This window comes from Petaurus breviceps, unplaced genomic scaffold (assembly GCF_028583685.1).
Source record: "Petaurus breviceps papuanus isolate PSGF00001 unplaced genomic scaffold, PetGlider_PUasm1.0 313, whole genome shotgun sequence".
Classification (NCBI taxonomy): Eukaryota; Metazoa; Chordata; class Mammalia; order Diprotodontia; family Petauridae; genus Petaurus; species Petaurus breviceps.
In genome coordinates this window covers 1274444-1289458 of record NW_027186073.1, presented here as the reverse complement: position 1 = coordinate 1289458, position 15015 = coordinate 1274444, and the positions used below count along the sequence as shown (strand labels likewise).

At 41.4% G+C, this 15015-nt stretch overlaps 1 protein-coding gene across 1 annotated transcript; it reads left to right on the top strand.

The window, feature by feature from the left end:
* The first annotated feature begins 12961 nt into the window (after nucleotides 1-12961).
* Nucleotides 12962-13966, top strand: NEUROD4 (neuronal differentiation 4). Its single transcript, XM_069096808.1, has one exon. The coding sequence runs from the start codon at nucleotides 12962-12964 to the stop codon at nucleotides 13964-13966; it is 1005 nt and encodes a 334-aa protein (XP_068952909.1).
* The last annotated feature ends 1049 nt before the right edge of the window (nucleotides 13967-15015 follow it).

The following is a 15015-nucleotide window of genomic DNA, read 5'->3' as shown; positions in this document are numbered from 1 at the left end:
CTTCCTTCCTTCCTTCCTTCCTTCCTTCCTTCCTTCCTTCCTTCCTTTTATCCCCCCTCCCTCTCTAATGTTAAGTGGAGAAGGCAGAGGAGGGAAGGAGGTGGCCAACCAGGAGCTTCATGACAGCATTAGAGATGAAAAAGGACCTTGGAGATCATCTAATCCAATGTCCTCATTTTGCAGAGGAGGAAACTGAGGCTAGGAGAAGGGAAGGAACTTGGCTAAGATCACAGAGGCAGTAAGTGGCAGAGCAGGAATCCTAATTGAAGTCTTTTGATTCCAAGTTCTAGACTTTTTCTACTCTTCCGCAGCTGCCTCATCTATATCGAGTTCTTGGAGGAGGGGTGTCAGGGATGGAGGAGAATGGAGACTTTTCCATCTCAAATCCAGGGGTTCTAATAAACTTTATTTCCTCAGATTCCTTCAGCATCCTTCTTCCACAGTGCTCTCACAGATATAGACAGCCTCACAGAGTGCGCTGGAGGCAGATGGGGCTAGGACTCATTTCTGTCAGACGGTGGGAAAAGCATTAGATTTAGAAACAAAATACCTGGATTCAAGTCTTGACTCTTCCCCCTTAGAGGGAGTGTGGCTGCAGACAAACCCCATCCCTTATTTGAGGCTCTTTTCCTTCCTTTGTTAAAATGTGAATAATGATATTTGCACTTTCTGCTTTACAAGATTGTTGTGAAGATGTTCCTATATATAGGAAATGACTTATAAACCTGAAAATACTTTGGAAGTGTGAGGCATTATTATTTCACACCTTGGGAAGCTAAGTCCAGGAGAGTCTTATGTATTTTACAAAGTACAACTGGAAAGTGAATAGCAGAGACTAGTGCCCTAGATCCTCTTTTCAGGACTTTCTTTTGACTATACTTTTCCTGTGGGCAAATGTTCACATATTTCTAGGACTAGGCAAAGGTGTATTTGTGAGGTGGAGAGAAAAAGGATTTAGGGAACAGAAAGTCCTCATTCTGTCTGTTTGTAGAAGACTACATTTCCTTGGGGCTGGGGTATCCCATTCCCAGGCTGGGGCAAGTTTCTTTTCCATCACCATTATTACGCTGCCCCCATCACCAAAATCAAGAAATAATCTCCAGCATCTCTAGGCTTACTGCCAATATGTCATCTTTATTAAAGTCCCTTCCAGGGTTGGAAAAAAAACAAATGGGGACAATGAAGAAGGCATTTCTCTTGGAAAAAAATTTCAGAACTCTCTGATGGTATGAAAGATGAAGGTGGACCCAGTGGGACTAAAACAAGTGTGTGTGCATGTGTGTGTGTGTGTGTGTGTGTATTATGAGAATCATAGAGAATCACTGAATCTTAAAGCTAGACTAATGTCCAATTTGGAGTCAGAAGATCTGGTTTAAAATATCAGCTCTACTACTAACTAAGAAAATGATTCTTATGCCACCAAGCTTGCAGAAAGGTTGGTTAACTTTAAATAGACTAGGTAAGATGTTCATCTTCCTTCGTCTCATCTCACTTATCCTCATCATTACCATCTAATCCAACTACTTGATTTGCCAGAGATTTCTCAGATCTCTAGCACTCTGGGCTTCTCAGATATTACCTTTTGTATCACTATAGGAAATGATTTTTGATTCTCATGCTGGCCTATGGATCGACCAAATGACTCTAAAAGTCACTTAACTTCCCTGAGGTTCGCTTTTTCAGTAAGGAAAATGAGCTAGAATCTAAGAATGAGAGCGTGAACAGATGTGGGAAAGTTGATTCAGCTCGTAAGATGACAGCAGTCATACAATGAGATTTCCTTCCCTTTTGCCAACCTTCACCCCCCACTCCCCACATGATTAATGCAGATGCTTAGTGGACCACTTGGGAGTGAGATCTTTGGCTAAATCAATGATTGATGTTTCTTTCCCGGGATTCTTGATGATAACTGCAATCCTCTTAAGTTCAGTGGGGAGTAAAAAATTCATTCCTATTTAAAATCCCCCTTCTCTTTCTTTCTGTGATAGAAAGATACAAACTTTTAAGGACGGCAAAATTTTTGTCTAACAGAAAAACTCTCCTGGTCTTATAGTCAGCTAGGTGGTGCAGTATACAGAGTGCTGGGCCTGGCGTCAGGAAGACCTGAGTTTAAATCTGGCCTCAGAGGCTTACTAGCTGGGTGACCCTGGGTAAGTCATTTAACCTCTGTTTGCCTCAATTTCCTCATCCACAAAATGAGTATAATAATAGTACCTACCTCTTAGGGTTTTTGTGAGTAAGTGCTATATAAATGTTATTATTTAGGAGACCTGACTTTGAATCCTGATTCTATCGTTTACTAGGGTGTGTATATAGGTATATATTTTGTGTGTATATATACATATATGTATGCATATAATGCATTATGTATATGTGCACACATGTGCATGGGTATATAGGGATTATGTGTGTGCACACACTCACACACTATAGGTCTGCACATGCATATGCAATGTGTGTACACAAGCATGCAACATGCCTACACATACACACGTGTATATATTATACATAAATATTATATAAGTACATGTGTGTACATATACACTTGTATATATGTCCATATGATTAGATGGAGGGCTTCTTAGCTCAAAGGCACAGACTAGGAGCTACGGGAGGCAATTGCAGAGGGTGTAGTTTCAGCTTGATTTAAGGAAAAGTCTCCCAACAATTGGAATTATCCAAAACTGAGATGCCCCCATTAGAAGAAAAAGGGCTGTTTACTCAATCCATAGGGACCTTTGAGCAGAAGATGGATTGGCCCCCTTTCATCTTGGATGCTGTAGAGATTACTTTCCAGGTCCAGGTTGGATGAGGTGACCCTCTGAGGTCCCTTCCAACTCTACATCTCTGATTCTGTAGTATTAAAAATAACTCAAAGGCACACAGTGATTTGAAGTTTATAAAACACTTTCCTTACAACCAACCACCCCGTATGTAGGTGAACCTAAGAGGTGAAGTGGTCATACAGCTAAGAAGACTGAAGGAAATATCCAAACGCTGGTGTTCTCCAAGTTCAGCAGAATGTTTAGAGAGTGAGACTAAGCGGTTCCACTGTATTCTACTCTGACCAGGCCATGTATAGAGAACTACCTCCAGTTCCAGGAGCCATATTTAGGAAAGACAGTGAAAAATTGGAGCAAATCCAGAGGAGAGTGACCCAGCTGAGGAAAGGCATGAAATCATGGGAAATATGGTGCTTGTCTTCAAATATTTAAAGGGTTACCATATGGAAGGGAGATTAGACTTGTTTTATTTGTCTCCAGAGGGTAGACAGAGAACCAATGGATATTAAGATATGATACAGATATATAACAATACATTTAAAAGTCTTTCTAACGAATACAGCTAGCCCAAAGTGGAACGGGCTTTCTTGGAAGGTAATGAGTTCCCTCTTATTGGGGGGTCTTCAAGAAAAGATTAGATTTGTATTTTCAAAAATTCTTAGGTAGAATTCATAATTTGGGCATAAAGTCGATTAGATAATCCCTAAAGTTGCTTCTGATCATATGATTCTATGATATTATTCTCTGAGTGTGATTATGTCCTGTCTTGATGCCTAGGTCCCTTTGTGTAATGGTTAGAGCATTAGATGTGGTGTTAGGTGTGTGTGTGTGTGTGTGTGTGTGTGTGTGTGTGTGTGTGTGTGTGTGTGTGTGTTGGGTGGGTGAATGGGGGAAGTTGAGGGGGTTGCAGGAGAAACATCTGAGGTTATTATCCTTGGTGGGATTATCACCTGTTTGACTTGGGTCAATCAATTAACTTTTCTAGTTGTTACTTTTCTCAGGTAAAACAAGGACATGGGACTAGCTGCCACTTCTAAATCCTATGAATCCTGTGATTCCTGATATGTGCTGGGCTGAGGAGGACCAGCTCCTTCCCCTTAGCCTCCCATTAGACTCTCCCCCAAAAGCAAAACAGGCTTCTGTCAATCAGCATCAAATCTGGCCTGTACACTTGTTGGGTTCCCCTTAATTTCTTACTCTGTCAGATGTGGAAAATGACTTACTCTGTCTTGCTTTAGGGATTGAGTGAAAAGTGCTTTGTAAACCTTAGGGAGTTCTGTCTATTTAACTTCGTAATCATGAGACTGTTCATATCGTGCATTGCACATAGTAGAGACTTTTAAATGTTTGTTGAATTAAACTTTTTCCTCCATGTATTCTGTGAAGAGCTATCTACACTCCAAAATGTGAAATGGCCTGCTGCCCTTTATGCATGTGATGCATTCCTTCTTCATCTCTGAGTTCCAAAATCCTTATCTTCCTGTAATGCTCTACTCAACCACTACATCCTCCATAAAGAGGCCTGTGTTTTCCCACAGTTTTTAGGATGTTTTTCCTTCTAGAATTTCCTTGTATTTTCTTATTTATGTACATGGAATATCCCCTATTAATATATATACTACATGTGATGACAACTGTTTTGTTGTAGTCACCTAACATGGTAGATGTAGGTGGAATTGAGTCAGGAAGACTTAAATTCAAAACCAGCTTGCGATACTTACTAGCTATGTGACTCTAGAAAAGTCAATTTATTTTTTCCTGCCTTGGTTTCCTCAACTGTAAAATGGGAATAATAATAGACTCTAACCTCCCAGGGTTGTTTTGAGGATCAAGAATATTTATCAGGAGCTTAACACAGTGCCCAGAACATAGAAAATGTTTACTAAATACTCGTTTCCTTTCTTCCTTCCTGGATGGACCTGTGATTTCATTGATATCAGAAACTCCCTGATGATGAAATTCTTTTTTTCTGATGCAGGTTCATTACATTCTTGACAATTTATAGTCTTAGAAGAGAATTATCAGATCATGTATAGAATAAGTGACTTTCCCAGGGTCACACAGCCATAATTTATAAGATCAGGATTTGAACTCTGAACCTCTTGGCTCCAAAGCAGGCTCTGCTGCCTTTCAATCTTGTGCATAATAGGAATTTGATAAAAGTTTGTTAATTAAATTGAAATGATTTAGACACACTTGGGAGAGGTTTTTCAATTCAATTCAATTCAAAATATTTATTGAGTGCCTATTAGGCTAAGTGTTGGTATAAAAATAAAGGTACTCACTGTCCTCGAGGAACTTACAAGTTAATGGGCAAGGCAGGGACAGGGGAGGAGAAGACAATATATACAAAAAAAGCTGAAAAGCAGAGGGACTGGGGTTGGGGCACCAGGGCATACCCTACCTCTGGGGGCATGAAATTCCTGGCTAATGCAAAATGGAGAGTTACCAAGAACATTCTGAGCCCTCTCTAAAGGAAGGCTTTGAGAGTTTAATGTTCTGCCCTCCAGCCCTCCAAACAAGAGGAGAGTTGAGAAAGTTGAGGAAGTGTTGACTATTGGGCTGGCCATTGGTCTGGGGATGGTGATTCTGGGTTCTCCTGGATGACTCGGTGACAAACTTTGCATCCACCTGCAACGTGGGTGACACAATCTGGAGGGGACACATGAGGACATGATGCTCAACTTTCCCCATGTCGTTGATTCTGTGAGGTAGATACTCCAGGCCTTTTTTTATCACTAGTTTATAGATAAAGAAATAGAAGCTCCGTGTCAGAACTAGGACAAAGACTCCTGAATTCAGAGTTTAGCACTTAGTGAGCACAATATAAGTGCTAGTCATTATTACTTCAGCATTCTTTCCACTAAATACGTCAGTCAACAAATATTTATTAAATGCCTCCTATCCCAGGCATTGTGTGAAGTGCTGGGAAGGTCCCAATTAGTGCCAGTAATGAATTATATAAATTTGAATTTGCACGATTTGAAGTTATAATTATGTACATGGCAATTGGTAATAGTAATTACCAAAAATGGCAATTGGTTCCAACCCAAATGAAATATGAATTTGAATAATGTAGCCATTTTATGGGATTCATTATTCACACTAATAGGTATCATGAAAATCAAAAGAAAGACATTCCTCTGTCTTGAGGCACACCCGTGGCTTGGGGAAGGAGGCACTGGTTCCTATTTTAAAAAATTCATCTTTCTCCTCTAGCTTTCCTATGTCTTGGATCAAGACCTTCATTAACAAAATGGCCCTGAGCAAAGATTGGAAGAGAGAAAGCTTGGAGTGAAACCAATCTCTTTTGGGAGGAGGGAAGGGGGGGGGGAGATTGGGGAAGAGAGAAATGGAAATGGGATAGCCAAGGTTCTTGCATCTCCCTCTATAGAGCCCTTAAGGTAAAGCAATGAGTAGACAGAAGACTTCAGTCATGGAATACTGTAGGGAAGTCCCAAAACCTCTGCTTAGCATGGAAAGGGAAGTCTAGCATGCCCTAGTAATAAAAGAAGAGAGACCAATATCCCCACATAGAAAAAATGAGAAAGCTATTGGGTTAGTGGAATAGAATAAGAAATAGTAATATTTACTCACTAAAAGTCGTGGAAGAGGATGACCCTGAAGGTATCCTCGAAGCAGAAACCATCAGCTTTTGGTAAAGTCAGACCAATATAACCCAGAGTCAGGATCTTCCCAATTGTTGGGATGAGTGAAATATTGTACGTATGTATGTATGTACATATGTATGTATACTTATCTTTGTGTATCTGTATGGATGTGCACATATACCTACATACATGTCTGTGCACACAATATATGTATGTATATGCATATGTACATGTACATGTGTATGTACTGGGTGTGTGTATATGTATCCAGAGGTGCACTGGCTTGGAGATTATAGAATATTTGAGCTGGAAAGGACTTAGAGGTCATGCAGGACGACGCTTTAATTGGAGAGTAAGTCACTTTATCAGCTGCTCGCATGTGTAAGCTGGATGTGGCAGTACATTTTGTAATCCTTTGTTACTAAGGAGGCTGAGGCTTGACTAATGTCACATCAACTGAGCTCTGGAGTTCCGAGCTGCAGTAGGGTTAAAGTCAATTGGATGCCCCCAAAAGTCTGGCACCAATAGAATCAGTTCCCCAGAGTGAAGGCTGCCTAAGGAGGATTGAAAATAGGTATAGGTTGGAAAAATAGGAGAAAGTCAAAGTTTCTAGACCAATCATGCTGTGAGTAGCTGCTAGACTTCCAGTCCAGGTGAGATGAGGAGACCCAGTCTCAAAACAAATAAATGAAAAACCATTCTAGCTTTAGTGCTGGAAAAGCCATTTGGTCTTATCCCTTCATTTTATAGATGAGAAAACAGAGACCAAGAGAGGCTAAAGGACTTGTCCAGATCAACAGGCAATGACAGAGAAGGAATCTGAACAACGTCCCTCTGACCATAGAATCAGTAATGGTGTTTCCATTGTAATGCTCCCGCCCAAGGTCACCCAGAAAGTTAGTGAGAGTGCACTGATTCTTAGGTCAGTACTCTTGCTATCACACCAGGGGTTTTTAACTTTGGTCTGTGAACTTTAAAAACCAATTTTGATAACTATTTCAGTAGAACTGATTTCCTTTGTAAATCCCATGTATTTTAATTTATAAATTAAAAAAAAATGATTCTGTGAAGGGGTCCAGAGGCATGACCAGACTGAGTGCTGAAAAAGGTTAAGAATCTATGTTCTACACCATGAATGCTGCTTTCTCTTTAGGGAAGTGTTACACGCAGAAAAAAAAAAAAAGCCAGAGACTGGTTTTCTCAGTAAGGAGACTGTAAAATAAATAGAAGCAAATACTCAAGAATACACCAGGGCACTAGGTAGAATTTCCAGTGGTTCAGGACATTACTGCTTTCTCCAGTTAAAAAAACAAAACAAACAAACAAAAAAACCAACCCCAAGCCTGCAGATTTTTCTCAAATGCTATGTGGAAAAACCCACTTTCACTCTGCCAATTCTACAAGCATTTTTTATGCCCTTGCTATGTACAAAACAATTTTCTGGGCATACAAAGATGAAAACAAAAATGGTCCCTTACTTCAGGAGGTTGCAGCTTATTGGAAGGGAGAAGACAGATATACCAATTAGTGTTATACAAGGTAGTATAGGATGGTGGCAAAAGAGAAAGCAAAATAAAATGTTTGAAGAAAAAATTGAGAAGAGACCAATACCTTCTAAGAAGCAAAGGCTTCATGGAAGAGGTGTAGCCAGGACTGCAAAGAGGATTTCTAAAGGTAGAAGTGAGGATGGGTGGGAGAAGGGGAAAGCCCACTTTGGTGCATTGAAAGAGAAGATGATTGAAGAATTGTGAACTTCTATTTGCCTGGAGCATGGACTGAGTGAAAGGGATTAGAATGAAATCAGATAGAGACGTAGATTGAATCCAGGCTGTGGGGGACAGATGACTGGAGTACCAGGCTAAGGAATTTATATTTTTATGGAGACAGCTGGGTGGTGAAGTGGAAAAAGATGTTGGATTCAAGAATAACTACGTTCAAATCTAACCTAAGGGGCGGCTAGGTGACGCAGTAAATAGAACACCGGCCCTGGAGTCAGGAGGACCTGAGTTCAAATTTGGCTTCAGACACTTAACATTTACTATCCGTGTGACCTTGGGAAAGTCACTTAACCTCAATTGCCCTGTCCTCCCCCCTGCAAAAAAAAAAAAAATTAAATCTAACCTCAGGCACTTAGCAATTGTGTGACACTAGGTAAGTCACCTAACCTTTCTCAGCCTCAGTTTCTTTATCTATGAGATGGGAATAATAATAACGCCTATGTCATAGGGTTATTGTGAGAATCAATTAAAGTGATACATAAATGTTTCTTCTTCTCCTCTTTCTTCTCTTCGTCCTCCTCTAGAAAAAAGGTAACCATTGAGGATTTTTTTTTTGTGTAGGGAAATAATGTTGTCAGACCCATGTATTAGGAAACTTATATTGGCAGCTGTATGAAGGGTAGAGTAGAAAGGAGAGAGACTAGAGATAAGGACAGTAGTTAGAGCTCTTTGAATATAGTCCAGGTGAGATATAATGAGCATAGGAACTTTGTAGACTTGAAAGTAATCTCTTCTGGCCAGGAGAGGAATGAGGTCATTGATTCTGGTAGTCTAGCCCCTTTGGGATGACCTCTGGAACTATTTGGGGTTGAGGGGCCCAGAATGCATAGCACTAAAATGTCATGGTACTTTATAGTGACTCTGTGCTACTAATATGCAGCTGATGTCTCACTGGATAGAGCACTGGGCTTGGAGTTAGGAAGACCTGAGTTCAAATCTAGCCTTAGACACTTCCTAGCTGTGTGACCTTGGGAAAGTCACTTAACTTCTGTTTGCCTGACACTCTGGATCCCTTGGAGAAAGAAATGGAAAATGACTTCAATATCTTTGCCCCATACATATAGGCCATAGTGTCATTAAAAAGTCAGATACCACTGAAGACAGAACAACAAAAATGTGTTACTAAGGAACTATCAGTCCCTTGCCTAGACTGTTGGAAGAGAAGCTGGCTGGAGGACCAAAAGGTTTCCCTTTCTCATATCTTCCACCCACTTCTCTTTGTTATAGTACAGTCAGATGACCTTGTGGATATGCCCAAAGATAATCATCGAGAAAAGTTACAGTCACAGCTTGTGGGGAGAGACTATCTCTAAATGTCTCTGGAAAAGAAAGTTAGTCAACAAGTATTTATTAAAGGTTGATAATATGCCATGCACTGTTCTAATTGTTGGAATGCAAATGCAAGCAGAAAGACAGTCCCTGCCTTCAAGGGGTTTATAATCTAAAGGAGAAAGAGAGCATCACGTCCCTGTCCTAATGATTGGCTGGGGTACTGGTGTCAGACCTGGGTAGGAACTTGGGAGTAAAAGAAAAGTAACTCAGAGCTGAAGTATTTTGGTGGGGTAGGAGAACTGAAGCAAAGAAAAGGTTCTTATCTCCCATAATTTCTCCCTTCTCTCCCCTTGGTATCTTTGTGAAGCTTTCAATGAGGAAGAGGAATTAGAGAAGACAAAAGAGGAGGAAGCAACGTAGAGAAAAGTTAAGAAAACAAGGAATGATGACCACAAAGAGGTCTTCTGAAGGTGATGCCTGGGACCGTTGACCCAGCTCTTCCTTTCTGCACCTCCCATAGTCAATGTGTCTTTTATCTTTCCCAACATCTGTGTCCAGAGGTAGCGTGGCATCATTTCCCTACCATATTAAGTCCTCTTTGACTCCAGAGATGACCTTGCCTTTGTCTGTGTTACTTTAACAGAAAGTTAATTAGGGCTTTTACCTTCCCCCTGGATATCTGCCGGAGTTAACAGTGCAGCTCAGCAAACCAGCTCCATCATCCATATTAAACATGGGATTTTCTGACTTGAACTGGGCAGCCAGTTGATCAATAGGTTCCAACATGTGTTTTCAATAAAGCTGCTTACCCAGGAACTCTTATTAAATGAGTAAGTCAAGCTGACATGATTTCCGTGCTGATTAACATGAAACCTAGGCTGTTTTTGCAGCTCAGTAACATTAATTATTCATAGGAGGTAAATGAGGTTACAGGGAGAAAAAAAGCTCTGATTACCAGGTACCTAGGGCAAAAATATGATTTTGTGTGTGTGTGTGAGTGTGTGTGTGTGTAAGCAAAACACTTAAAGTCTCACCATTCCCTGTTTTTAGCTTAATTGATGAAGTTTACACATTCTCTTCTTTCTTAAATCCAGAGAAGAAGGGGATGGGGAGGTAAGGGGAGGTAATTTCCCAAACTGTGTTCTCAGTTGTCTTCTCCCAGGACCATACTGAGCAAGGCTCATCAGAACTCTTTATTGGGAGGCTACACTCTTCTGATTCCTGCACTGATCTCCAAAACAAATTAAATTCCTCTAGGTCAGACAGAAAAATGCAGCTCAAGCCATTAGACTTTTTTCTGTTAGTTTCATGACTGGCTTGCGACTTACCATTTCCATGAGTTAATAATAAATTCTGTTAGACCAGTGTTTAAATGAGGCTGCTTACTTCTGGAGTACCTTCTGGAGGGTGGTCAGGTGAGCAAAGAGGCTTGGGAGTAAAGAATGATAGAAGCAAAAAACAGTATAGTGAGAAAGTTGGCCTTGAATCACTGAAGACTTGAGTTCAAATGCTGTCTTTGACTCATAAGTGACTGTGTGATGCTGGGCTGTGTGATGCTTCATCCCGGAAGATGTTAGTTGACTCTCTAAGACTATAAGTTGCACAGGAGGTGCTGACCTGCACTGGTAGAGAGAGTTTCCTCACTTGGGAGTTCCTAGAACATTAAAATGTCAGGTTCAGTCTGTATCCTTAATTGGAATAACAATTTATGTTTGTAATTCATTTTATATTTTACAGAGAACTTCACTTTCATTACCTAATTTGGTCAGCACAATAACCGAGGTGGACAAGGAGAGGGAAAAGGGGTAGAGATTAAGCATTTGTTAATTACACACTATCTTCCAGGCACAGTGTGAATCACTTTACAAATATCATGTCATTTGACTCCCACAATGACCCTGTGAGATTGGTGCTTTTATTATTCCCATTTCACAGTTGAAGATACTGAGTCACACAGAAGTTAAGTGACTTACCCAGGGTCACACAACTAATAAGTTTTTGAAGCTGAATTTGAACTCAGATCTTGATTCTAAGCCCAGCACTCTCTTCACTGTGTTATTTAGCTGGCTCTAAAGGTAGCGAAGGCAGTTATTATTATATTATATGGTGGCAGAGCAGATAGAACAGTAGATTTAGTCAAGTCAATGAACACTTATTAAAGACTTTGTGTTAAGCACTGAGTATATGAAGAAACAGACAACTAGGTGGCACAGTGGTTAGTGTGTGGTGTCTGGAGTCAGGAAGACCTGGGTTCAAATTCTGCTTCAGACATTTACTAATTGTGTGACCCTGAGCAAGTCACCTTACCCTGTTTGCCTCAGTTTCCTCATCTGTAAAATGAGCCAGAGAAGGAAATGGGAAACCACAGCAGTATCTTGGAAAACTCAAAGGGGGTCAGAAAGAGTTGGAAGTGACTGAACAACAACAAAGCAAAGAAAAGTAAAGATAGCCCCTGCTGTGGAGCTCAAAGTCTAATGCAAACAACTCTGTACAAACGAGATGCACTCAGGATCCACCAGAAATTCTCTCAGGAGAAAAGCACTAGCATTATGGGGCACTGGGGGAAGAAAAAGGAAAAAGTTTTTTGCAAAAGGTAGGAATTTTAGCTGAGATTTTAAGGAAGCATCTAGACAGAGGAGATGATGAGGGAGAGGATTCCAAGCATGGGAAACAGTGAAAATGCATGGGGTTAGGGGATGGAATGTCTTAAGTAAGGAAAAATAAGAGGCCAGGGTCACTAGATCTAAAATATGGGAAGGAAGTGAAGTGGAAGAAGACCAAGAGACTGACAGTTAATAGTGATCCTTCAGTCTACTCTCTGGCTCCTTGGATCATGCTGTGGCTAAGGCCAGCACTGTAGTATGTCAATAGGGAGAGAAATGTCCTCTCCCTCAGGAAGAACTGAGTTCAAATCTTGCCCGAGACACCTAGTGGCTGTGAGACAGGAAGCAAGTCACTTAAGGTCTCTGAGCCTGTTTCTTCATCTATTAAATGGACATAATAATAACACCTACTTCACAGGACTGTTGTGTCAAATGAGATAATACACATAAAGTACTTTGGAAACCTTCAAGTGTATATAATTTGATTATTTTTAAACTAATTTTGAAGATGGAAAAACTAAGGATCATGGGAAGTAAAGTGCCTATGTCACAAACAGCAGAGCTAGGATTCTAGTCCACAGCTAATGTTTCCATGGCTGGTCTTCACTTGCCCGAGCTTTTGAAAACATAAGGAAGACTCTCTTGGGAGTAAAGGAGCTAGATTACTGGAATGGATGACGAAAGGAAATTGCAAAATCCCTTTCTGCTGGTTCTTGGGAACCAGTGAAGTCCTTGTCTGTTGAGGTTTGGGTGCAGTCTTTTTTTGTGGCAGGTAGAAAGACAAGATGACCTTTCTAACATTTCTGTGACCTTCCATTGACAATCTAATCCTCAGTAAACAGTTTAGACTTAGAACAATAAAGCAGTTAGACAGATATTAACCCTCACTCTTCCCTTTGTTTCAGAGTCTAGAGATGGCCAAAACATACATGAAACCCAAAGAGATAGTGGAACTGTCCAGCACCCCATCCTGGATAGACAAAACCCTGAACTCCCAGGATGAGATAAAGGATGAGGATGGAAGACAAGACAATTATAGGATGCTGAGTGGCTTGACTGAAGAGCATGACAGCATTGAGGAGGAAGATGAGGAGGAAGAAGAGGAAGAGAATGGGGAGAAACCCAAGAGGAGGGGTCCAAAGAAGAAGAAGATGACCAAAGCACGTCTGGAAAGATTCAGGGCTCGAAGGGTGAAAGCTAATGCCAGGGAGCGGACTCGGATGCATGGTTTGAATGATGCTTTGGATAACCTGAGGAGAGTCATGCCATGCTACTCCAAAACGCAAAAGCTCTCCAAGATTGAGACACTGAGACTAGCCAGAAACTACATTTGGGCACTGTCTGAGGTGCTTGAGACTGGCCAGACACCCGAAGGGAAGGGTTTTGTGGACATGCTTTGTAAAGGGCTCTCCCAGCCGACGAGTAACCTGGTGGCCGGATGCCTCCAGCTGGGCCCACAGTCTCTCTTCCTGGAGAAGCGTGAGGAGAAGGCTGCTATTCATGATTCCACCATCGCCAGTCACAGTTTCAGCTATCAGTCTCCAGGGCTCCCCAGCCCACCCTATGGCCACATGGAGACACACCTTCTCCACCTTAAGCCACCTACATTCAAGAATTTGGGGGAGTCATCCTTTGGTGCTCACCCACCTGACTGTACCACCCCACCCTATGAAGGTCCCCTTACTCCACCCCTGAGCATTAGCGGCAACTTCTCCTTAAAGCAAGATGGCTCTCCAGATTTAGATAAATCATATAATTTCATGCCTCACTACCCCACAGTAAGTCTGAGTGGGGCACATGGGCACTCAGCTCATTTTCAGACAGCTACTCCCCGATATGAGATTCCCATTGACATGTCCTATGATCCTTACCCACATCATGGAGTTGGGGCCCAACTCAATGCCATCTTCAATGATTAATTGTATGGCACTCCCCCCAGCACTCCCAACCTTGGAAAAGTCCAGGTATGATGTGGTGACATTTCTTTGTGCTTGTGGGAGGTTCGTTAGCTTCAAAGTTATCGTCTTTTAGGAACTTAGACCATGTAATACATGGTCCTAACTCTTCGGGGCATCTCTACTCTCTAAGACATTTTTTCAGCCATCCATTTCCATCAACTCTTGACAGCGTGTTGATCTACTGCTTTAACTTGTAGCTGATAGTAGAAGGCGCTGTGTGCTTTTCTCCTCAGGATTTGGTGGGAAATCTCTGCAAAATGACTCTACCCAGGACAAGACAAGCAATTAAAAAATTAAGATCATCAATGGAATAACCAAAGGAAGCCACCAATTTGGCAAGACAGAAGTTTCTTCTGATTATTAAAATCTTGGTTTGAACATAAACTTCACAAATGTTTCACTTCTTAGAAGTCTTCAAGGAAATTTGGGATAAGCAGGAGCCTCCCATGGTCTGCCTTCCTGGAGAAACTGGAAGGGTTGTGTATGTATTGGGGGGATGGGATGTGTGATTCTCTCATGACCTGACTCTGTTTAATGAGGTCTACAATCTGAACCTTTCAGTTCTGGGAGTTGGCAGTCCAGGAATGGGCATTCCCATGCCAATTGACAGGTCAACACTTTTCTTTCATCACTGGAGCTGAAATAAGGAATTCTGAGATCATCCTTGGACAAAGAGGACCTAAAGAGGTTATCTTCCCTCCCTTCAGAGATCTGAGAGATCTGATGGGCTTAGGGACCAGCAGAGCATCCTGATGGGAGCAATTATATAGCCACCATTAGCCCTCTTTCCCACTACAGGTTTCCTGTCTGTTAGCTCTCTTCATAATGCCCTGGCAGATCATTGAGTTCTCCAAGGGAAAGTGCATTTCATTTGACTTAAGTAAACCATATTGAAACCACTGACATTACTCCCCTCAGCCACCACATTTCCTAGGAGCCCCACATGTGTTTTCCCATGGAAAATATTTGCCACTGCCTCTCCACCCAACTCCATTCTACTCTGAGCTATT